The sequence below is a fragment of the Pezoporus flaviventris genome, unplaced genomic scaffold (genome assembly GCF_033815535.1).
Source record: "Pezoporus flaviventris isolate CSIRO_AGI_PZ_B2104156 unplaced genomic scaffold, CSIRO_AGI_Pfla_v1 ptg000006l, whole genome shotgun sequence".
NCBI lineage: Eukaryota > Metazoa > Chordata > Aves > Psittaciformes > Psittacidae > Pezoporus > Pezoporus flaviventris.
Window position 1 is genome coordinate 4393813 of NW_026892554.1, and position 20428 is coordinate 4414240.

General features: G+C 39.1%; 1 protein-coding gene across 1 annotated transcript in view; it reads left to right on the forward strand.

Annotated features, from left to right (window-relative positions):
* LOC133265827 (protein FAM169B-like) overlaps nucleotides 1–20428 on the forward strand; it is a 38623-nt gene that overhangs the window by 1757 nt on the left and 16438 nt on the right. Inside the window, exons 2-4 of the mRNA XM_061446698.1 lie at nucleotides 10242–10375; nucleotides 13087–13186; nucleotides 19967–20052. Of these exons, the coding sequence (XP_061302682.1) occupies nucleotides 10242–10375; nucleotides 13087–13186; nucleotides 19967–20052 (320 nt within the window). The remainder of the gene's footprint in view (nucleotides 1–10241; nucleotides 10376–13086; nucleotides 13187–19966; nucleotides 20053–20428) is intronic.

The window sequence follows — 20428 nt, forward strand, 5'->3', positions numbered from 1 at the left end:
TTAGGTATTGTCTGAGTTTTGGCTTAGTTACTTAATTGGATACACCTATGTTTGATTATGGAACAATTGGCAATAGGTTGAGTGTACAATACAGCACACTTTAAAAGCATATTGGAGTCAGCCATTAGATCTTCTTGTGCAAATGGTGCTCTTCAGTTTATGTCCTGCTGTAATTGAGATGCTACAACTAGATCTTGAGGTCTATTCCTGTAACTGTTTTTCACAGGGCAAGATTGCTTACGCTTCCAGGTTTCTAATCTCCTTTATAGATCCTAGGCAAACCTCACCATTGAAAAACAGGACAGCTGTTGACTTAGAACTTGAGGCTCTTGTTTTAAATTCAGCCTTGTCGCAAGTTCTGTTTGATTTTAGAACACTTGCATGTGTACGAATTAACCATCAGTAAAGCTAGGAGGGACATTCAGTGAGTAACAATGTATACACGACTTGCTGGAGCCTGAGAAATAGTGACCAGATGAAAAACCTGTATGTGTAGTGTAACAATTGCATTAATGAAGCCTTGAATTTCCATCTGTCACTCTAGGAAGATGGAAACCTCCCTGCCCTCCATGAAATCCATGTTAATCAGTTTACAGGCCGGAGGTCAGCAGCCTGGAAGGTGGAACCACAAAATTCAGGTAGCACATAGGTGCTGTATCATGAATGTGGTGCTCACATCTAGAAAAGCTACTCAAAGCTCTAAGATGAGACTGATCAACAATAATACTCCTCCAGTGTAACTGAAATCTTATGCTTGGAACAGGCAGAATTTTACTCAGGCTGAGGAGTGTGTGTATCTAAGAGGAAAGGGCTGTCACAACCTCCTTGCTTTCCATGCCGCAGGAAAGGCAAGTTACTAAAACCTTGCTTTCTTTAACATGAATATGTAGTTGTGGTATAGAAGGAAAGAAAACAGGAAACAAAACCCTAACTACTTTCCTCAAAAGAAAAAATACAGTCCAAAACCCAGCAAACAAACCCAAGTCCCTGTCTATAATAGCACTGCAGAGAATATGCTCCTTCCCTTGGGGGAAAGTATGAGAAAACAAACAGCACAAGAGAAAGTCTAGCCAGTTTAAATTTGCAAGTGGGAGGTGTGCAGACATTATGGTTGTGAGTGTATTATAAGAACCTACGTAGAACAAGCTGGTATGTGCTTTCCACGTTGTATAATGGTTGCATGCTGAGAGACTCCCAAACACCTCTCATGGCAATTCACAGTTCTGCTGTGTTGTCTTTGCAGAACGATTTGCAGACCCTCAGGTTGCACATATCTGAAGTAAACTGTGTCCTGCTCAGTTACCAGGAGGTCTGTGGATGCTTAAAAACGTTGTGTTTGTAACCTTTGAAACTGCTGTCTGGTGGCTGGTCTTTATAGTATTACTGACAACAGATGGCAAATGGCTCCGCTGATGTAATTCTTGCTAGTGTTTCATTCCTGTGAAGTTGCACAGTTTCAGAATCTCAGAAAGTGCCTCCATAGTTTTCCTGCCTAATGGTTTCAAGCCAAACTAAATAAAAACATTTTATATTATTCAAATTCCCGTGGTGTCATGTGACATTTTGTAATGATTGCCTTGCAACAGTTTCAGATAAGTGCACGTTTGGTAGCAATTTAAGGCCTGTGTCCTTTAAGTAATGCTTATTAGTACATAACAGATGCCGTTTAGAAACATTATGCCTTTTAATAGGCTCTGCTTTTAGACTACATGTTGGCATTCCAGGCAGGCTGTGGATCAAGCAAGCTTGGAGGTATGCTATCGTTTATGCAAAGCCTAAGTCAATTTTCTGCTCTGAAGTCAAGCCATGTGTTTTTCCTTGTTTCTTCCATTTTGGTCATAGCTGCCTTGCTGTGTTGTTCCCCCTAGTCATATCTTTGGCTGATTGTCAAGCCATTACAATCAAAACCTTTTGCATTTTTAACCACCAGCAGTGGTTTCTTTTGTCCTGACAGAAGAGCCTGTGCAAAATGAATTTGAACACTCTCAGCTTTACTGTCAAAAGCACAGCAAGCACAGAGGTAGCCCTCTGTTGCCAGCCTGTCCTTCTCTGTTTCTTCCTCTTCCCAAAAGGAGAAAAAGGGAAAAGCAGAACCATGCTGATTTTGGAGCACCTTCAAAGACATGTAGAATAGCTGACACAATGGCACAGAAAAACAAAAGAGATGTTTACATATTTCTTCCACTACTTGCAGCTGTTTATTAAAGCAAGTTCTGAGACTGGCTCAGAGGCTTGTGATAGCTAGTGCAGGTGATGTGTTAATTTGCAGCCACATAATAAATTTAGCAAAGTGGAAATCACTGGGGGAAGGGATTTTTTTTTGTTTCCTTTTTTTTTTCACTCAAATGAATTGCTTTATTTTGAGATTATTCTGGCTGTACAAATTGCTCCTTGTAAGTAATTTAGAGACCGGCTGCTGGGCTTTCTTAGGCAGACTTACGCACTCTACTGGTGGGAGTAGTAGGTTTCTCAGAGGTAAAAGCATTTGCAACTCAAATTATGTGCAATCTGAAACTGGTATCCCTGAAAATGTAGACAGTTGTCTCATATTTTCATTGCCTCTTGGTTTGTTTGGGGAATGTTGTTCTTTCTGATAGCAAACCAGCGCTTTCAGGTACTCTTGGTATGGCACACATACTGCTACAGTGTGTATGATGTGAGGATACGGGCTGGTTGCAGTACAGCAGTACAGCCTTAGGTTTCCTACGCCTACCTACTTTGAATGATGGTAGTAATAGGCAAATGCATTTAATGTGGTACTTAAATACTAGCTCTGGTGCCAGATTGTGACAAGTGGGTTTTTCAGTAATAGTTTTAAATGCTCCTTGGTCTTAAAATATGGCTTTTTTTTCTGAAACTGTCCTGTGAGTCTGTCTGGCTTCTCCCCATGGGATGAAATCATCTTTATGCTAGACTGTTTGCCAAACTCAGTTGTCATTTCCTGCTCTTTCACTATTCTTTGTTTATCACTGGGAGACATTATCTTCCTCTTTTCCCTTAAGTTATAGGATGACTTTTGACCAATGCATCCTCTTTCTTTCTACCTTCCACCTTTGTAAAAGATTGAATTAACTACTATCTACATTTGAATTTGTGATTCAGAAAAGCTCTACTGCTGTGCAGGCTATCTTTTCTGTTGTTTTCCTCTCAAATCAGCCTGTTTGAATAATGAAAATACTTCAGTGATATATTTCAGTGTCATTCAGAGCCTCCCATTTCTTCTTTGCTTAGGTTTTAAGAGTCAGACTCTAATTTGAGGTCAGGCCTGGATGATGAAATTCTGCTGGCGCAACTATTTTGGCTTATGGGTATGTAGAAGGGAGATGTAGCACTGACAAAAGTGCTGGAAAAAGCCCCCAGTATGGACACGGTTTCTGGAAACCTTGTCTATTTTTCTTCTATATTTTGCTTTGTTTAGGGGTAGACAAAATAAGTTGACAAATTTAGATATTTTTCTTCTTACAAGAAAATCCATACCAGTGCCTTCAGTAGTTTAAGATAGACGTTACCAGGATCATTTCTGCCTGTTTCTTGGTTGTATGAAAATCAGTACGTATTAAGAACTCGATGCTGATGTTCACAGGTTCAGAGGTATTAGCACCAATCCCACTGAATCAATGTAATTTCCTTGAGGAAAACCTGATGTGAACATGAACCTTAAAACCTTAATTAATAACAATCTTGAATGTTCCTTTTCTTCAGGAGTGCAGCTTCTCTGGGTTATTTTGCAAGCTCCTTCCTTCTTTTTTACATCTAAGCTCTGTGAAAAAGATGTGTAGAAGTATGAATTCCTGATGTGTCACAGTTACAGCTGGTAGCGCTTCCATGGTTTAACAGTATGCTACAGTTTTTATTAATAAAGTCTGTTTCTGGGCCATAGCACCTCAGCTTTTTTCAGTTACATTAGGGTAGAACGTTGTGCAAAACATGCCTATCCAGATGTGCATTCTGTGTATAATAGGACAGGGGGAGCCTGTTTACACAGATGTATTTTAATTTATCTGTGCTATGAGTTTGGTGTGGCTTTATTTTTGTACGTGTAACACTGCTAAAGGTCCATCTGAGGAAAAGTAGAGCTTGGAACCTGTTTGCCTGACCTTTCTATACGGGAGTACTGCAGGTTAGAGTGGAGGAAATACGCCTTCAGCAGGCACTTGCCATTATGTGAGCCCTTCAATATGCACTTGCTTTTCTAGCCTTGAAAACATTTGAAATATTGTGGTTTCATCTAAGTATTTTTCCAAAAAGAGCTAAGTAATGAAATCAATTATTTAATTCCCTTGTCCAAAAATTTGGTTTTCTTTTTTCCCATTTCATAAATCGTGGATTACTTTAAATTTTGGTAAATAAATAACACGTGTTTTATACACCCCAGTTATATGAGGTTCTGAGGACCTTCAGAGTTCATTGAAGTGAGTAGATATTGAAGGTGTTTGGCATTTTTCAGAGTTAGGCTTGTCTAGTCTCTGCCTTTGCTCATCTGCATTCTGCTAAATATATGTGTATTCTTAAAGCTTTTCTCTTCCCTTTTCTGAAATCAGCAGTAAAAATGTGTTAGCAGGAATGAGATGACAAATATGATTGAATCCTGCATTTGGGATGCCTGACATTTGGTCTGCCTACCATTTCAGTGCCAGAATTTGCAGTAATGACATGTAGCTACGGCTGAACTCATCTGTTTGGTTCCTTAATGGGGAATGGGATTAGGATTATTTATTTCCTTTCTGCCTTCGTATCTGGATTCCACAGCAGAAAGTGATTTACAGACAGAAACTTATATTTGGTTTGCCTTCTGTGACCCTTCTTGCCATTTTTCATTGTGATGGAATAGCAATACAAAAATGGCATTTTTGAATGGAAACATGGAAACCTGTTCGTGCCAATGCACTTTTTCATCTTTTATGTTCCAAGAGTGATTGCTCTGTTAGTAACAGTGGGAAGCAATGCAGTGGGGAAGCACATTGTTTTCATTAATGAAATACAGTATATGGTTAAGAGCTGCCGTGCCATGTTGGACAGATACCACACCATGGTGTTTGCCCACTATAGCTCCATTGCCACCACACGCTGTTATGATACTGAAGTTTCACTTACACTAGAACTTGGGGGTTTGATATGTACTTGCTCAATTAAATTCAGGATATGAGATTCAGGTTCTGCATGTACTCCCAGGAACGTGCCAAAGACCTCTTCCTTCCTTTGAAAGGTTAAACAAATATGGCTGTCTAATGATAACCACATGCGTGGATTGTTCAAGCTCACTGGAAGGAAAGAAGAGTTGATGCTAAGCACTGCTGTTTAACACAGAGCTCCCACTCCTGTGAGAGGGTAATGGGAAGCACTTTTGTTACACGTGCATGATTTAGAAGGGCCAAAAAAAAGCTTTTTAGGTCCTAGACACTGTCATGGTTTTGCTGCCATAGTGTGGAAATTACGGTCCACAGGATAATAAAGAACAGTTTCTGTTATGACTTCTCTGTCTTCGTATGTTGTGACTTCAGAGCAACTGATAAGGAAAACGTCACACCCTTTTGAAGTGGTAGATAAGACATACAGATACCTGATAAGAAACCAGACAGAAGGTGAAGTGATTTGTTACAGGCCACAAAAACACACCTGTGTTAGGAATAAATCTCAGGAGTTCTGCTCTCAGTTGCTTGGTTTAATTACAAGAACATTCTCCCCCAAATACTGGCATAATATGCTGTCATTTTATGTTGATGCACATGTTTGTCTTATGTTGCAAAGTGTTTTTTGATTAAAAAAGAATTGGAAAATACTTTTGGACAAAACCCCTCACAGTGCTGTCAGAAACACTTAGAACCTGCTGCTTTGTTCTGTTCTTTTTCTTTTTTTAATTGTGAAATATTGGCATGAAAATAAAGCCAATAAATAAAACCAGTGCTGCTATTGCAAACTTTTGAAATGGCAAAACTAAATACAAAATGATGAAATTTGAAAGTTAGAAATGGGAAATTCTTTTTATCTGTCTTGTTTCTGCACCACTAGAATTCAGACTTAAGTATTGTTCACATTTTTATATGTAAAATTATGCATAAATGTCCAAAGATGCACAGTCCAAATACAAATCCTGTGGTGGCTGATGGCTCTTGGGTAAACATACAGTTCTTAATGGATGCATGTAGTATCATTCTCTGTGTTTGTAGAACATGAAAAAGTAGTTGTAGGATAAATGATTAATTGACTTCAGACACAACACTTTTCATGCTTCATCTATGGTGAGGTTGATGTATTTTGCTTTACAGTCTGGCTGCATCCTGAATGCCCTCGCAAATCTCTGAAATGGGCTTTCCAACAAGTAGGTGTTTCCTGGGAGTACCAGCAATCCCTCAGTGCGTCTTAACCAACCCAGTGGTGTGCCTAGTCTGAAAAACCTGCATCACCAACTATGCTGGTTTAAGGAAACAGTATTAATAAGCTACACATGACTGCAGGAACAGAAAATTCTTAACAATGAAAGCAAATATCTCTTGTTTAGTAAATGGTGTATTGGCTTCATGGTCAAAAGGACTTAAGAATATTGCTGGTACCTGCTAATTTGGAACTTAAATGAGTATTTAAGTCATTTTTATAAAGAGAGTTGGTTGTCCCAAGTTGTAACTCATTTGTTAGCTAATAGCAATATAGTAAAATTAATACATAAGTAGTAAAAGGATTAGTCTAGTAAAAAAGAGCTTGAGGAGTATAATAGTGATTTGACTTGCTGTAGCATTGTATTCATGAGGTAAGACTGATTATCTGTATCCTAGTTAAATTATCTCTATTATGGCACAGGGTTTAGTTGCAGAGGATATAGAAGGATCATCAAAAAGAATCTTCGGAATATCTGACTAGATTGAACTGTGTCACTGACCTTCAGGCATTACAGCAGTCTGTAGTTTCACTTGTGGAATTTCACGTACGAGTGTGTGCACCATGTGTTTTCTGTTGTATTGAGAAGAAATTCTTTTGCCCATAGAAAAATATTTCCTGCTTACTTTAACTGATAGAATGAGATTTTTGCTGAATCTGTAATGATGCAGGTCTGTCTCTAATCTACAAAAATTAAGTTACGGTTTAAGGCAGAGCATTGTCTTTGGTTCTGACTGCATTTGTTCTTTATCTACCTGATGCAGAACATAATAAGCATGTTAATCAGATCTATCTGGATTCCCACATATTGATTTTTTTAGGATCATCATAAATGAAATTTGCTTGACTTCCACCTCTCAAGAAGGGTATTTGTCTGCTTTGTGAAACCACCATAAAATTCAGCTCTTTCTTGTGGAGATTAGAGGTGGAATAGCAGTGGGTTTAGAAAAAGCTGAGTTCAGGAATCAGGGCTGAAACAGGGGCCTTGGTTTCTGCCTTATTGGCAGAGTTGTGTGACATTTTAGCCTGAGGTAGCTATAGGTGCAGGAGGGTAGTGTCTCATAAAGGTGATTGAGCTCTATGGGCAGTACCTGCTTGTTTGTGTAGCTGGGTTTAGCTGTAGCTTTTCACTTTAGAAATCAGGTTCTTAGTGCAGTTGATGACAGATCACTAGAGCAGAGATGCACTTACACATCCTTGCTTGAGAATGCGGCCCAGACTGCTCCATGGAAACAAAAGAGAGGAGAAGCAGAAGCATGTTAAATTTTGCTTTAAAATCTATTCTGTATGCTTGAAATGGAAATACAGGCATCCAGATTTCTCTTTATTTATTTCTAAATAATTTGTTTTTTTTTTTCCTTTGCCCTGAATGCTGGTGCCATGTAAAAGACAAAGTCTGATACCTGTCTGTAAACCCTTTATTGTCATAGAATGCTGCCATAGAATCCACCTTGATGATGTCTTGACCTTGTTTACCAGCTTTGTCTATTCAAGATGTCAGCCACTTCAGCACGAATGTCAGGAATCCCTCTAATGCAGTAGGCCTCCCGTTCTAAATTTACTCTCCTTACAGTTTATGGTCCCTCCTCTGGCTGCAGCAAGAGGCCCCCTTTTTATGACTTGTTGCTCCTGCCCCCCTTGCTCCCCCCTTCCTCACTCCCTTCTTTCCGCAGCTGGTAACCCTTTGTGCACATGGCCTGTTGGGAAGAAGTGCTCGCTGGGTGTCCAGTAGATTGGCTGCCACAATGTGCTCTTTTGTTGCCCCTAGGTAAGATCAAACTCAAATGAAATCGTGTAATTCACACTGGGTTAACAGGCTGTCCTTGGAACTTAGCAGTTCTGGTATCCCAAGATGCTGACAGGAAACTCAGACTGAAGCACACACAGAAGCGCTGCTTTTCTTTTAAAGCAGAGTTGTTCAGAAGTTTTCTTTAATGCCTCATTATTTAAATCTGTGACATTATTTCATCCTTCAAATGGTCGCTGTTACCTTAGAATGCAAGCATATGATGTACCAGAAAGTTAGTATAACTTTGAAGGTACCAGTTGTTCTGCTCAGTGAGGAAGAAACATGATTGTGCTCATTAAGTTGCTCTGGCTGAACAGTGGCAGGATGTAGCTTTGTAACCAGCATCTCATGAACAGTATTTATTAGCATGGCCAATATTTGTCTTTGTGCTAAACCAAAGTCTTACATGCTGCTTTTTAATAAAGAATTAATTTACTAGTAAATTTACTTCATTAAATTACTAAATGTTTTAATAAGACTCTTTCATTTCTTTCCTTTCTATGGCTTCTTGGCTTGCTGATGTTACACAGTACACTGGGGAAGGCTGCTGCAGAGGAAAGCTGCCGCTGCTAAGTACTGGCTAGGATTTTATAACTTAACTCACCAGTGTTGCAATGCTGTTTTCTCTCCCATTTTGTCACATACAAACATACTATGAATACCATTTACAGAGTAGCTTCTTTTCAGCATTCTGACTACATAGCTTTGCTGTCAAGTCTCAGGATGTAAGCTGTTTGTCTGCAAAGGGCAGGGAAATAGTGTTTAAAGCATTTTAAGCAGTGCTGGGTAGTGGTGAATTACCAGCTGTAGTTTCTTACCCTTTTGCTGAGGCATCAGATACTGATCGCTGCCAGAGGGATGGTGGTGGGACCATGGCTGAATTGTGTGACCTGGTGTGCAAATCCCTTTCTCCTACTCGTATGTGGAAAGGTGTCATTTTCAATACAGTACTTTTATGATTCATAGTTTCTGTATCTGTACATAGACAGTTCTTGCAGTGGCCGTCGTAAAACTGTTCATTGTCTCAGCCATTTACTTTGCACTTACTTCCCATATAGTTATTTGACATTAAACTTTGGTCACAGGAGCTGCCATGTAAGAGCAAACCATGATTGAAAGTAGAGGTTCCAGAACTAAGGTTCCAACTATAGCAGAGTGGTAGAAGATTTTGCCTTCAGTTTGGTGCTTACAAGAGTTGCAGGTATATCTTGTTGATTGAAAACCACTCGAACTGAAACCATTTCCTCCATATGGTAGAAGACTGGCAGCATATTATTGGGGCTTCTAACCCATTTCTTGTGATGTCCTTTATCTTGAGCTGGTGATGAGCCACCAGTTAGCTTGGTTTGTTGTATCAGAAGCAGGCTGCTTGGTTCCTCAGGAGCACTGAGTTGGACTTTGCATTTAGGTAACAGACATCAGATGTATGTAGTTTGTGTTTGTATGCAGTTCACAAATACCTTACATGAATACCCTTCAGCATTGAGTCACAAGGATTAGAAACTGTTGCATGAAAGATGATAGTAACTATTTTGGGAGCATATGCAGGTAAATAGTGTAATATTTTTTTACATTATTTAATTGTGAAGGTGCCCAATTGAAGTTACTCAGAAAAAGAGAAAGAGAAAACTAGGGCTACACAACAGGCCATGGGCTGCCCATAAAGGGGCAGGCTTCCAAGAAAGAGTGGAAGCTGTGGAATTCTTTTCCTGTTATATTTTTGGATGGTACTAAAACTGAGTCTGTGTTTTGAAGACTTCTTCTTTGTTCTTCCAGCTTTAAAGCAATTTACTTACACCTAGAGGAATTTGAGACTCTGCTTGTTGAATTCAGTGGATACAAATGTGATTTGATGCTGTCATGGTTCTACTTTGTAAAATTGCATGTCAAGAGGTAAATAACATATGGAGAGGTTTTTACCAGCCTTACTATTTTAGACTATGATTATGCCAAAGGCTCTAATGGGAACAGTAAGGGCCCTGATACACCAAGCAACTGCTGGGGAAACTGAGGTTTTAATACTGATGTGTCTTAGTTAATTTAACAAGTAAAAATATCTTGTGTTTTGTTTTACTTACAGGTTGCCTTTACTTGGTAGATGCATTAGCAGGAGATCCAAAGGTTCTGCAAGCAGATGCTGAAACATACTATGGAGAACTAATGAAGAAATCGTCATCCATTCCTGATGTTTTTTCAATCCCTGGACGAGAAGAGGTACTAGGCTGATGTTTTTCATACTGCAAGTTAGATAGATAGTTGCAAACTAGTTTGTTGGTTGTGCTCATAGTCTGTGAATAGGGGTAAACTGGTGTGGCCGGATTACAAATCTCTTAAAATCAGCAAATTCTGCATGATTTTCAAATGGTTTGCATGCTGCAAATGAGAGATAAGCTTAAACTACAAATCTAAACCCCTCTGAGTGTGGATAAGGGTTTGAAGTACTCAGCTGAACTTTGCAGCTTGACCTGCTGCCTTATAAGACCGAATCAAAACTGAATTTGATAGATGTTTATACCATGGTGCAGCTCTGTTTCCTGACTTTATTGTGCACTTTACACAGGTTTTGCGATATAGTCTGTCTTATGTTTCCATTCTTTCCAAGACTTATATTGATGATTTTGAACATGGGTTCTCCTAAAGGAATTCTGATCAGATGTTATTGATAGATGGTATAAACACCATAGGGGCCAATGCTTTAGGGTCCATTCCTGAGCCACATGGGGGGAATGCATTGGAGATGACTGAGCAGGCCTATTAAAAATTCTGATTTCAGTCAACCTATGAAGGCTTTCATTCTGGGCATTTTCTCAGTCATAAAAGGTGTGCTGCGCTGTTATTGTACTATCAAAGCAGTAAGTGGATTAGTTGAAATAAATGCTTGGAATAAGGTGGGGTTTCTACAATTTAGGAAAATAATATGCAGTAGTTTCCAGAAAAACAGTTTCAGGTGGGTAGCTTTGAGCTGTGAATGTAACTAGCTTTAAATACTCTTTTAATGCCCTCTAGTGGACTATGTAGGGTTAAATACAAACAAAACTGGAAATGCAAAGATCCCCCAATTCAGGGCTCTGTGTCCTTAGCCTTTCATGTCTGGTTGTACTTTGAGAGGCTCATTTGCTGTTCTATTAGAAGGGAGGGTAAATTAAAATCCCAGGCAGGGCTGTGTGTATTCCTGCAATAGCGAGACACAGTGAGATCTGTTAAAGGTGGACTTCTGCCTTTTGATTCAGAACTCTCTTGATTTTGTGGCTTGTCATCACAGCTTAAATATATCACATGACTGGTTTGAGTCTCATAGCAACACATTTCTCTGTGCATTCATTTAATTCAGGTCTAACCTAATCTGCAGTCAGACAGCTAGTCAAGGGCATAAGTAATGGTAATGTTCTTGCTATATTGTTTTTTTCCTTGCGATTTATATATACAGTTTTATGCATATATACCTACATTATGTATACCTACAGCTTGAAGGATGAGGATTTTGGTGTTTGAATAATGGCTGCAGTTTCCAGGCTTCTTTTTCTCTGTGCTTTTGAATTAAAGCAGGTTTCAAGTGGCAGGACCAGCAACCACGAGTAATTATTTAGCAAGTGTTAAGTGGCTGTCAGCCCACTTGCTCGGGTCACAGAACTTCTTTTTGGTATGGCATGGTCTTTGGTCAAGCATTCAGTACACAAATAGCAAGGATTAGTGCAAGGCAGAATGGAAGCTCATTGGCAGCAGTTCATACGCAGAAAGCTATGCTTGGCTCCTGCTGATGTTGTTAGCACCTGTGGAAGTGCACATTACCTTATAAAACAAAATACCAATCATAGCAGTATTGGAAATAGGACTGGCCTTTTCATTATAGTAGTACTCCCAGGTGCCATAAAGACACAAATGCTGTTATAGTTGAAGCATGCAAAGAACGACTGAATCCCCAGAACATACTGAGTTTTTGGGAAGCTCATGAATACAGATTTCAGGCAGTTTCCTATTTTTTTCTTGGAGCCCAGTGTTTACATAGATGATCCCAGGATTTTGGCACTCACAAACCAGCGCACACCAGTTTCAACTTAAAGTCGTTATCTTGAATAATCCATATTCATACTACTCCTTCCATGCACCAAGAAATATTAAATGTATCACATGACTGATTTGGGTTTCAGAGCAAACTGACAAATGGGTGCAATTAGAGAGAGAGGCACACCCACACATACACAATGGACCAGATTTTTGAAAGTACAGTACATACTGTGCTAAATCACACACGCTCTTTGCCTTGTACCTAAACTTACATGACAGCATTTGCAATATTCATATGGAAATTGTCATCTCTATGCATATAGAGCTGTTTGAGCACAGCAATTTGGTGTTTATGTGTCACATCATTTAGAAGTTTAGTCTAAGACTGAGAGCTTGAGAGCTGCATTTTGATTTTAGCCTTGCCTTCAACATAACCACCTTGTGCCAATTATCCGCCCTCCCTGTGCCTCAAAGATAAACTGCCCAGACACTGCCTTAATGCTTTGATACTCCCTGTACCCTCAGGCTTAATTCATTGTTTGCAAAACACCACAAGTACTCAGCTGGACCATGCTGTAAGAAGTGCAAGTTGTATTTGTTTTTATTTGATGTGTCTGGTCTTTCATAACACTATTTGTCTGCATGTAACAGTCTTCAAAGCCAGGTTATGTACTAATCATATTATGTTGGTTTTAAAGTCTTTACTAACTTCGGTAGCTTGATTTCTTTTAAATTAACATTGCTTACCGAAAATCTTAGAATATGATGTATGTTTCAATGCCATGAAGTTCAGGATGGAGAAGGTGTGCTAAGCTTAACCCATGCATGTTAGTAAAACATATCCTAAGTGCATCTAATACATGAAATACTTCTTGCGAGCATTGCAGTACAAACTGCTACAGGGCTTGTTTGTTTTTTAGGTTAAACTCGAAGAATCCTGTGTGTATTTCGTCCCTCTCTACCGAAATAATCCTACTTGCAAAATTTTGCTGTTAACTGATCCAAAGGATAAAGAGACAGGTTAGAATTGGTCAAAATATTTTGAAATTTGAGTAGTTGTGCTTGCTTTTCTTTTAAGATGGTCTCTTGCTTGTATATTTAAATATATGGGGGGTAATTTTGAATATGATGTGGATTCATTTTCCCTGACAGCAATTTATGTCAGTGGGCTACTGATCAGAAGAGAGGATTGACAATCAGGGATTTTATGCATCGATAGCTCTTCTGGTAGCTGAAAAATCACTTTGAGTAATTCTGTTTCTGAGTCTGTTCAGAAGGTAATATTTTTCTAATTCAGGATGATGTGAAATTTAATGCATTGTAGTTTGGATAGAATTCAGAAATCCTCAAAAAAAAAAAGAGTAAATATGTATGTGAAACTGTATTAGGTCTTACTGATTCTTATTAATATTTTTACTTTACAGTATCTTCTTCAGTCCTAGGTGTAATTGCCTCCTATTTCCAGTGCTGGTGTGTGAGGGGTAAATTTGCAGTGAGACCATGTTCAGGAATTGAATTAAATCTATTTTATTTGGCAGTTCTCCCAAGATACTCTTTAAACTTTACCAGCTTTGCCTTGCTTGCTGCTGTAATGCCGGTGTTTTCCTGTTACAGCCATGTGTCAGCCTGACAGGGGCACACTACAGTTGTGTTACAGGCAGTGGAAGTCAACATGTGCTTACTGGTGTTTCTGTTTCATGAGTCACTGCTTAGAGTATCAACAGGTTGTTAAGATTTGATCAGGAGTTGTATCTAAGTTTTTTCATCTTGCTGCTATCAGGATCTTCAGACACAGCCTAGTTTCTTCCTACTTACTCCCTTAGGCATGTGCCTTTGATTATGGAATGTCAAAAAAATGTAAGTGTAAAGTAAGTAACACGTCTTGATATCACTAACAGGAAGCTTGGCTCCAACTTGCCTAGTACCAAAAGCCCAGGTTGTGACCCACCTAGGTTAAATGAGGAGTGTTGGAGCTCTTGTGAAGCAGTAATTTGGGCTATAGAATTTTGGGGACATCTACAACAAAGACATGAACCTATGCATTGACCCATTGTGTCAGGGAATAAAGAACACGTGAAACTTCTTGAGCTTTCAGCTTCCAAATGTGGCAGCAAACTAACAACAGCTGTCATTAAAAACATACTTTATTTTTTATAAAAGATAAGCCTGAAAGGCTTTAATAGCCAGTATTCTTAATAATACAGCAAAGGCAAGGCAAAGAAGTTTAGCACTCTATTTTCAGTTCTAAAGTGTGTCGGATAAAGATCTTACACTCCTAGAACAGGTACTGTTAGTATAACCAAGTGTTCATTATTCAGTCCAAACCCTGTAACCAGGAAATTTCTTCATAAGAACAAAAACCAGATTAAAATCATCTGTGGTTAGAGGTGAACTCTGCAAGAGTTTTCCAGCTCCTTTTACGTATGATTTCAATTCGATGATTGCTAATGGGTTGTGATTCGCATAGTCGAAAGTAGGAGACCTTTACAAGTTACAAGTGTAGTCAAAAGACTTTCTGGTCCCTCTAAAACTAGTGATACAGAATTACTTTCCTGACATTAATTTATATATTCCATTCATGGTTTTCTGAAGAGAGAGAGGCACTGGTGTGGTAAAGGAGCGTCTGCACTGGAGGCCAAACTTGCTCTGTGGGTGCAGTTGTGCAGAGCTACTGACTCATGTTCAATGGAATGTGGTTAAAAACAGCATTAGGTTAGTTTAGGCTGCACAAGAGGAATAGGGATCTGTAACAACTACGATGCAAAAACAAAGAGTTATTAAATAAATGCAGGTGAAAGCAGTGCATTTAGCACAAACCTTCAGTGAAATGATCTAATAGTATTAGGAACAGCAAGTATTAATGAGATACATGTACACAAGGCAAAAATGATTTCCCACAGGAACAAGTCAAACAAGTCAACATTGGAGCCTAAATGAAATGATAGCTATCTCTATTAAAAGCTTGAACCTCGCAGAATAAACACCTTATTTTATTATAAACTACAGGCTGACTGACTGCTGTGACCCCCTTGCAGAAGTTTAGCTTGAGTCACCAGCCTGTACTCACAGAGATCACTAAGTCTGGTTATTTAAGTAAAGCCTGCATCATCTGGCTTTTAATATTGCCTTTTCAAAGTATGATTTAAAGGATTTTACTGCAAGTTCTTTGTTTCTGGATTTTCTATGCTATAAACATGTGGCCAGTCTTTTGACATGCATTAGATTTGACTGGTGTGAGTTTTTTTTTCCTTTAGATGAATTTTAATCAATTTTCATTAGTTCTCTAAAGCCTGCTGGGGTGTGTGTATATATATGTGTGTACTTACCTAATACATATGGGTATATCCATTTGAACTGTTTTGTCCAAGGATTTTTCTCACAGTTCAGCAGGTTTGGAATTGACTCCTATGACAGCAGACTGTATTAATGTGGCAAGTCCATCTGGATTTGCTTACCTATGTGACCTTTTGTTCTGACCACTGAACAGATCCAATTGTTTCAAAACCAGTTCCTTCAGAGAAAAGCAGTACTTACTGACTCGGTCATTGTTCTTTAAGGACTTGGGCAGAAAGTTAAAACACTAAATAGGTTGTGTGAGTTTCTTCCTCCCTTGAGCTTTACACTTTGCTTGTGAACTCAAGTCCCATCCAGATGGGAGATGCAAACAGTGTTGCTGGGGTTGAGCTCTTCACTTTCTCATGTGCTGTCTGGTGGATCTGCATTTTAATTCTACTTCACACCAGGAGTGTTCTTAGAAGCAAATTTCCTGGTTGTCCCCACATACTGTGCTTCAGTTCACATCAGGGAGCACTCTCAGAGTGTGTGAACTGGATTGCTTTTGGCTGAAATGAAATTAGAAGATGTACTCCAGAAGCACACTGAGGTACCCCAACCACTAATGGACTTTAAGGTTTCAGGACCAGGCTTGAATTTGTGAACATCAAGTTCTCTACATCAAATGTTTTGCTCTGTGAATTCAGTTTTGATAGTATTAGTCTTGCTAATGCAAATGTAGTCCTTGATTCCAGCACTGAGATTTATACCTGATCACCTTGATGAGGTGGGTTGTGCAGAAGTGATGCGTAGCTTGTGGTCTGAAATGACCTGCGTATTTCAAAGAGAAAATGGGTATGGCAGCTTTTGCAGAGGACTTGGTCTTGGTTGGGAGCATTTGTAATTTACTTTTGATGGGCTGACTGTTCTGTTCTGTTAGTATATCTGTGCAGATATTTTTATGGGAATGTAAATTGTGTTGTAAGGGCTTCCAGAGCATAGCATGGGTGATTAACATCTTGATAACACTAAATAAACATACCCTATTGTGGCATTTTCTGTCTGCTGTATATAATAATTTACAATAACTGTTAGATGCCATGGAACATTTATCACAAGACATTTGCAACAAATCACTGAGTAAAACTGGAATTGTAGAAGAAAATGTAATTGGTTGCAGGAAAGGGATCTATCTTGGATACTTGAATGGCTTCCGTTGCTGCAGCATCTGCATGCCTCTCAAGCTATAATTTCAATATACTGCATTTTTATATATATTGCATATATATATTTCATATATATATTATATGAAATATATATATTCAATTATATATTGCATATATATTTCAATAAAACTCTTAGGAAAGAGAAGGATATGCTCTTATTCCAGTTTAAAGACAGGGAACTGGGAGCATAGCTATTCAGAGTATGTTGGTGCTGCAGAATGCAGTTGCATGTGTATTCTCTGAGCTTCCTCCAGTGTTGGCACTGACTTGGGCTCAGTTGCATGGAACTATTTGGGGTAATTTACCATGCTGCTTCCAAGATGGAAATCTGGCAAAAGCAGCCTCTGTAAGTGTGTCATCAGTCTGAAATACTGCCAAAATGAAGGTAAAGGTGACTATGTAAAGTGAAGACCTGTTGCATTCTGTATTTATTAAACTCCAAGTACATCTTTCATATATAGCATTGCCTTTAATTTAGTTTGTGACTGAGGGATGCATATCAGCAATGCAGATGAAGGCTGGAGAAAAAGAAATACCAGGGTGGATGTTGCTTTGATTTTAATGCTTTACACTGTGTAGAGTCCTGATGTGCACATTTCATTCAAATAGTTGCACACCAGAGAGAAAACGTTTGGCCAGCATAGCCCAGAAAGTGAAAATATAATCCAGGCCTGGGTTGGGAAGACATCCATGTCTGCCTAGCAAGAAGAGGCATTTCATAATCCCAATTGCGTTATGCTTAGTGTCTAATTCAAGTCCGTGTTGTTCAGTACTGTATTCCAAATACTCGTATGGAATCGTGTGCTTCACAGGCTCACAGCTTTTTGTAATACTCTGGATATATTTGTTTGACTGCAAGGGATCAAAGTACTGAGGTTTAGCAAGCTGGTGCTTATAGGGCAAGCCACCCAACTGAGCATGTATATACTCCATTAGTTGTGAACTGAAATGTAGTGGACTTAATCCATTTCACCTAGTCTTGCAATTGCAAGATCAAGCTTACGTCATTGTAATTATATACACAGGGTTTGGGTGATGTATATAACCTACTGTCAGCACTAACTTGATCTCTTATGATCAGGTGAACGTAACCAAATCCCTTAGAACAAGACTGGGAGAGTGAAGGAACATGTGGTCTCCCGAGACATGTTTGCATTTGAAATAGTGTTCGTGAAAGTTGATTCTAAAATGAAAATGAGAATATGGGGATGTATGGATGGATTTAACTGCAGACCAGATGTTGACTTGAAAAATGATAACAAAAAGCAAAGTACATATGTTTGTGTGAAATCTGGAGAAATGTTTTTCCTTCAGGGAAGGCATCCATATAGATCAGGTTGCTCAAGTAATGTGATGTGACAGTTGCTATGTCAACTAGTGTTCCCTTCCACACATTTAAATTATTGAATAGCACAGTAAATGTTCTATAAAAGTAGCTCCTTACAACATGGTTATGCATCTATTTTCCTCAAAGCTTTTTTCAGACTTTCCTGACCATTGCTCTGTGTCTTATATGTCTGAACTATGTGCCAGCCCTCCATGCAGCTCCCATTAAAGTCCACGTTTAGCCCATTACGTCCCCTTTGACTCAGCTCCCATTGTAGCTGCATGTTTCATGGATGTGTAACGGAGCAGTGGCTGCTTGCATTTGAAAGCAGAGTAAAGGGATTGAGGGAACAGATTGAATCCATCACAGAAAAAAGTATGAAACTCCCATGCAAGTAAGTGCATAATATTTAATGAATTGAATCTGGTTCTGTATAAACAGGCGTCTGCCCTTGCGTGCAATACTTTCTTCATTGTTAAGCCAATACACAAAGTGTAACACTTTTTGGCACATGCTTTAATAATTTATCTGAGCTATAAGTTAGTTAAGCAGAATATCCAGCTTTAGAACCAGTGGGAGTTGGTAGAGGCTGAAGCAAAAAAGGAAACTAACCTGTGCTCCTCAATGACATTTGTATAACCTGAGGCTAAACCAGGTAAATGATGAATCCTGTTAAAGCCGTTTCACTTCCTTGTGGGTGCAGTTGTCTCTAACTCATAGATGGTTTTTAACTTTCTTAGGTTTGTCCCTAGTTGGGTAGTTTAGAAAGCCGCAGACAGTGCACTCTTTTAGGACTCAAGAGGTGTGAATTCCATGCTGTTCTTTGCTTGCAATTCAAACAACATACTGCCTGTATTACATTTTATCTTTTTGCCTAAAAATGAGGATAATAGCTGCCCTTTTTGAAGATAGCAAAGATGTTGGTGTTCTTGAGCAATCCTTGAATTGTGGCCATATGTTTTCTTTAGGTGGACATCATCATAATGAAAGTTCTTTTTGCTGGAGTACTTGCTGCTTGATGTGTCATAAATGATCACATTTCTGGTTTTATTCTAAAACTTAGATTAAGTCTTTAAAATCTATTCTGTATCTCTTGAAATGACCCTGGCTTAAAACTTTTCTTACAGAACAGAGCTTGGGATCAATTTTTGTGACACTGTTGCAGATTCAGTCTTTCTCTTACACCTCTAATGGCAGACAGTGAATTCTGTAGGTGAACATGTGGGAGCAGGGCTTAAATACATGTTTCTGCGTATGTGAAAAATTGGGGAAGGATGAGAAGTGGGGTGCAAGTGTCACATAGCACCTACATAAGGACTTGACTTATGTGTAGGCTGGTAATTCATTTCTGCTTCAGGGCTGTGTATCTTACTTGTATGTCCGTATATCTGTCCTTTGTTGATAGAAACTTCTCCATATGTGTTTGAACTTGTGTGAATATCTGTACGTGCAGAGATTTAGGAGTCTGTCCTCTAAAGGTTCAGATATGTAGGAATTCAATCACAAAGGCAGCTGAAAAGATATTTTGATAAAGTGGATGTGAAAACTTGTATTTGACTGTTTGTAGGTGCAAATAGGGGCATCTCTGCATGTGGACAGGGGACAGCCTGAAAGAAACTTCACAAATGTAACCTTTAGCTAGGTAGCTGTCTCTGTCCCAAATGTCGCTCAAACTTACTTTGCTGCTGAAAAGATATTATGCAGGATGTGCTTTATTCACATGGCACACAGGTTGTCACACCAAAGTCACATCATTTCCTGAGAAAAATTCCCTTCACCTGATGCCTCTTGCAGTACTGAAAATCGGATGTCAGGGGACGCAGAGGTGAAATTGAAATACAACTGTTGTTCTGCTGTCTCACAGCAGATCAAACTGGAGGGAGAAGTGGATCAGAGGCTGCTTGTGGAGAGGTTCAGAACCAACTTTATATTTATTTGCAGCTAATGTGTTCCCTTGTCTCTTTCTTTTTGTAGTTTTGGCAGTTTATTTGAACCAGTGTTGGTGGCCTGTTGAAGATGTAGTAAAGACAGCTGATCCTTCTAGAGATGGGCTCATTTCGGTAAGGATGCTATTTTAAACACTTGCCTTTACCCTGAAACTTCCCAGCTAGAACAATCACATGTCTCTGTGTCTGTGGTCAGAGCAATCACATGTGTCTGTGGTCTCTTATAACTCATGCTTTATACCTGTGGGATCTGGGCTGTTTGGCTCACCAGGTAGTTCACATATCTCCTATTGCACAGTAACATGCACGTTAATCCTCTCTAAATGATTTTCTGCATGCAGTTTATGATTCAGCTGTGGGATTTATGTCAGTTTGGGTTTAGTTTACCCTCACTGCCTACTAAAGGAATAATCAGCTAAACCTAATTACTACCTTAGCAGTAACTCTCCATGTTGGTATTGCTTGACTGCCTGCCTGATGGAAGGTGTTA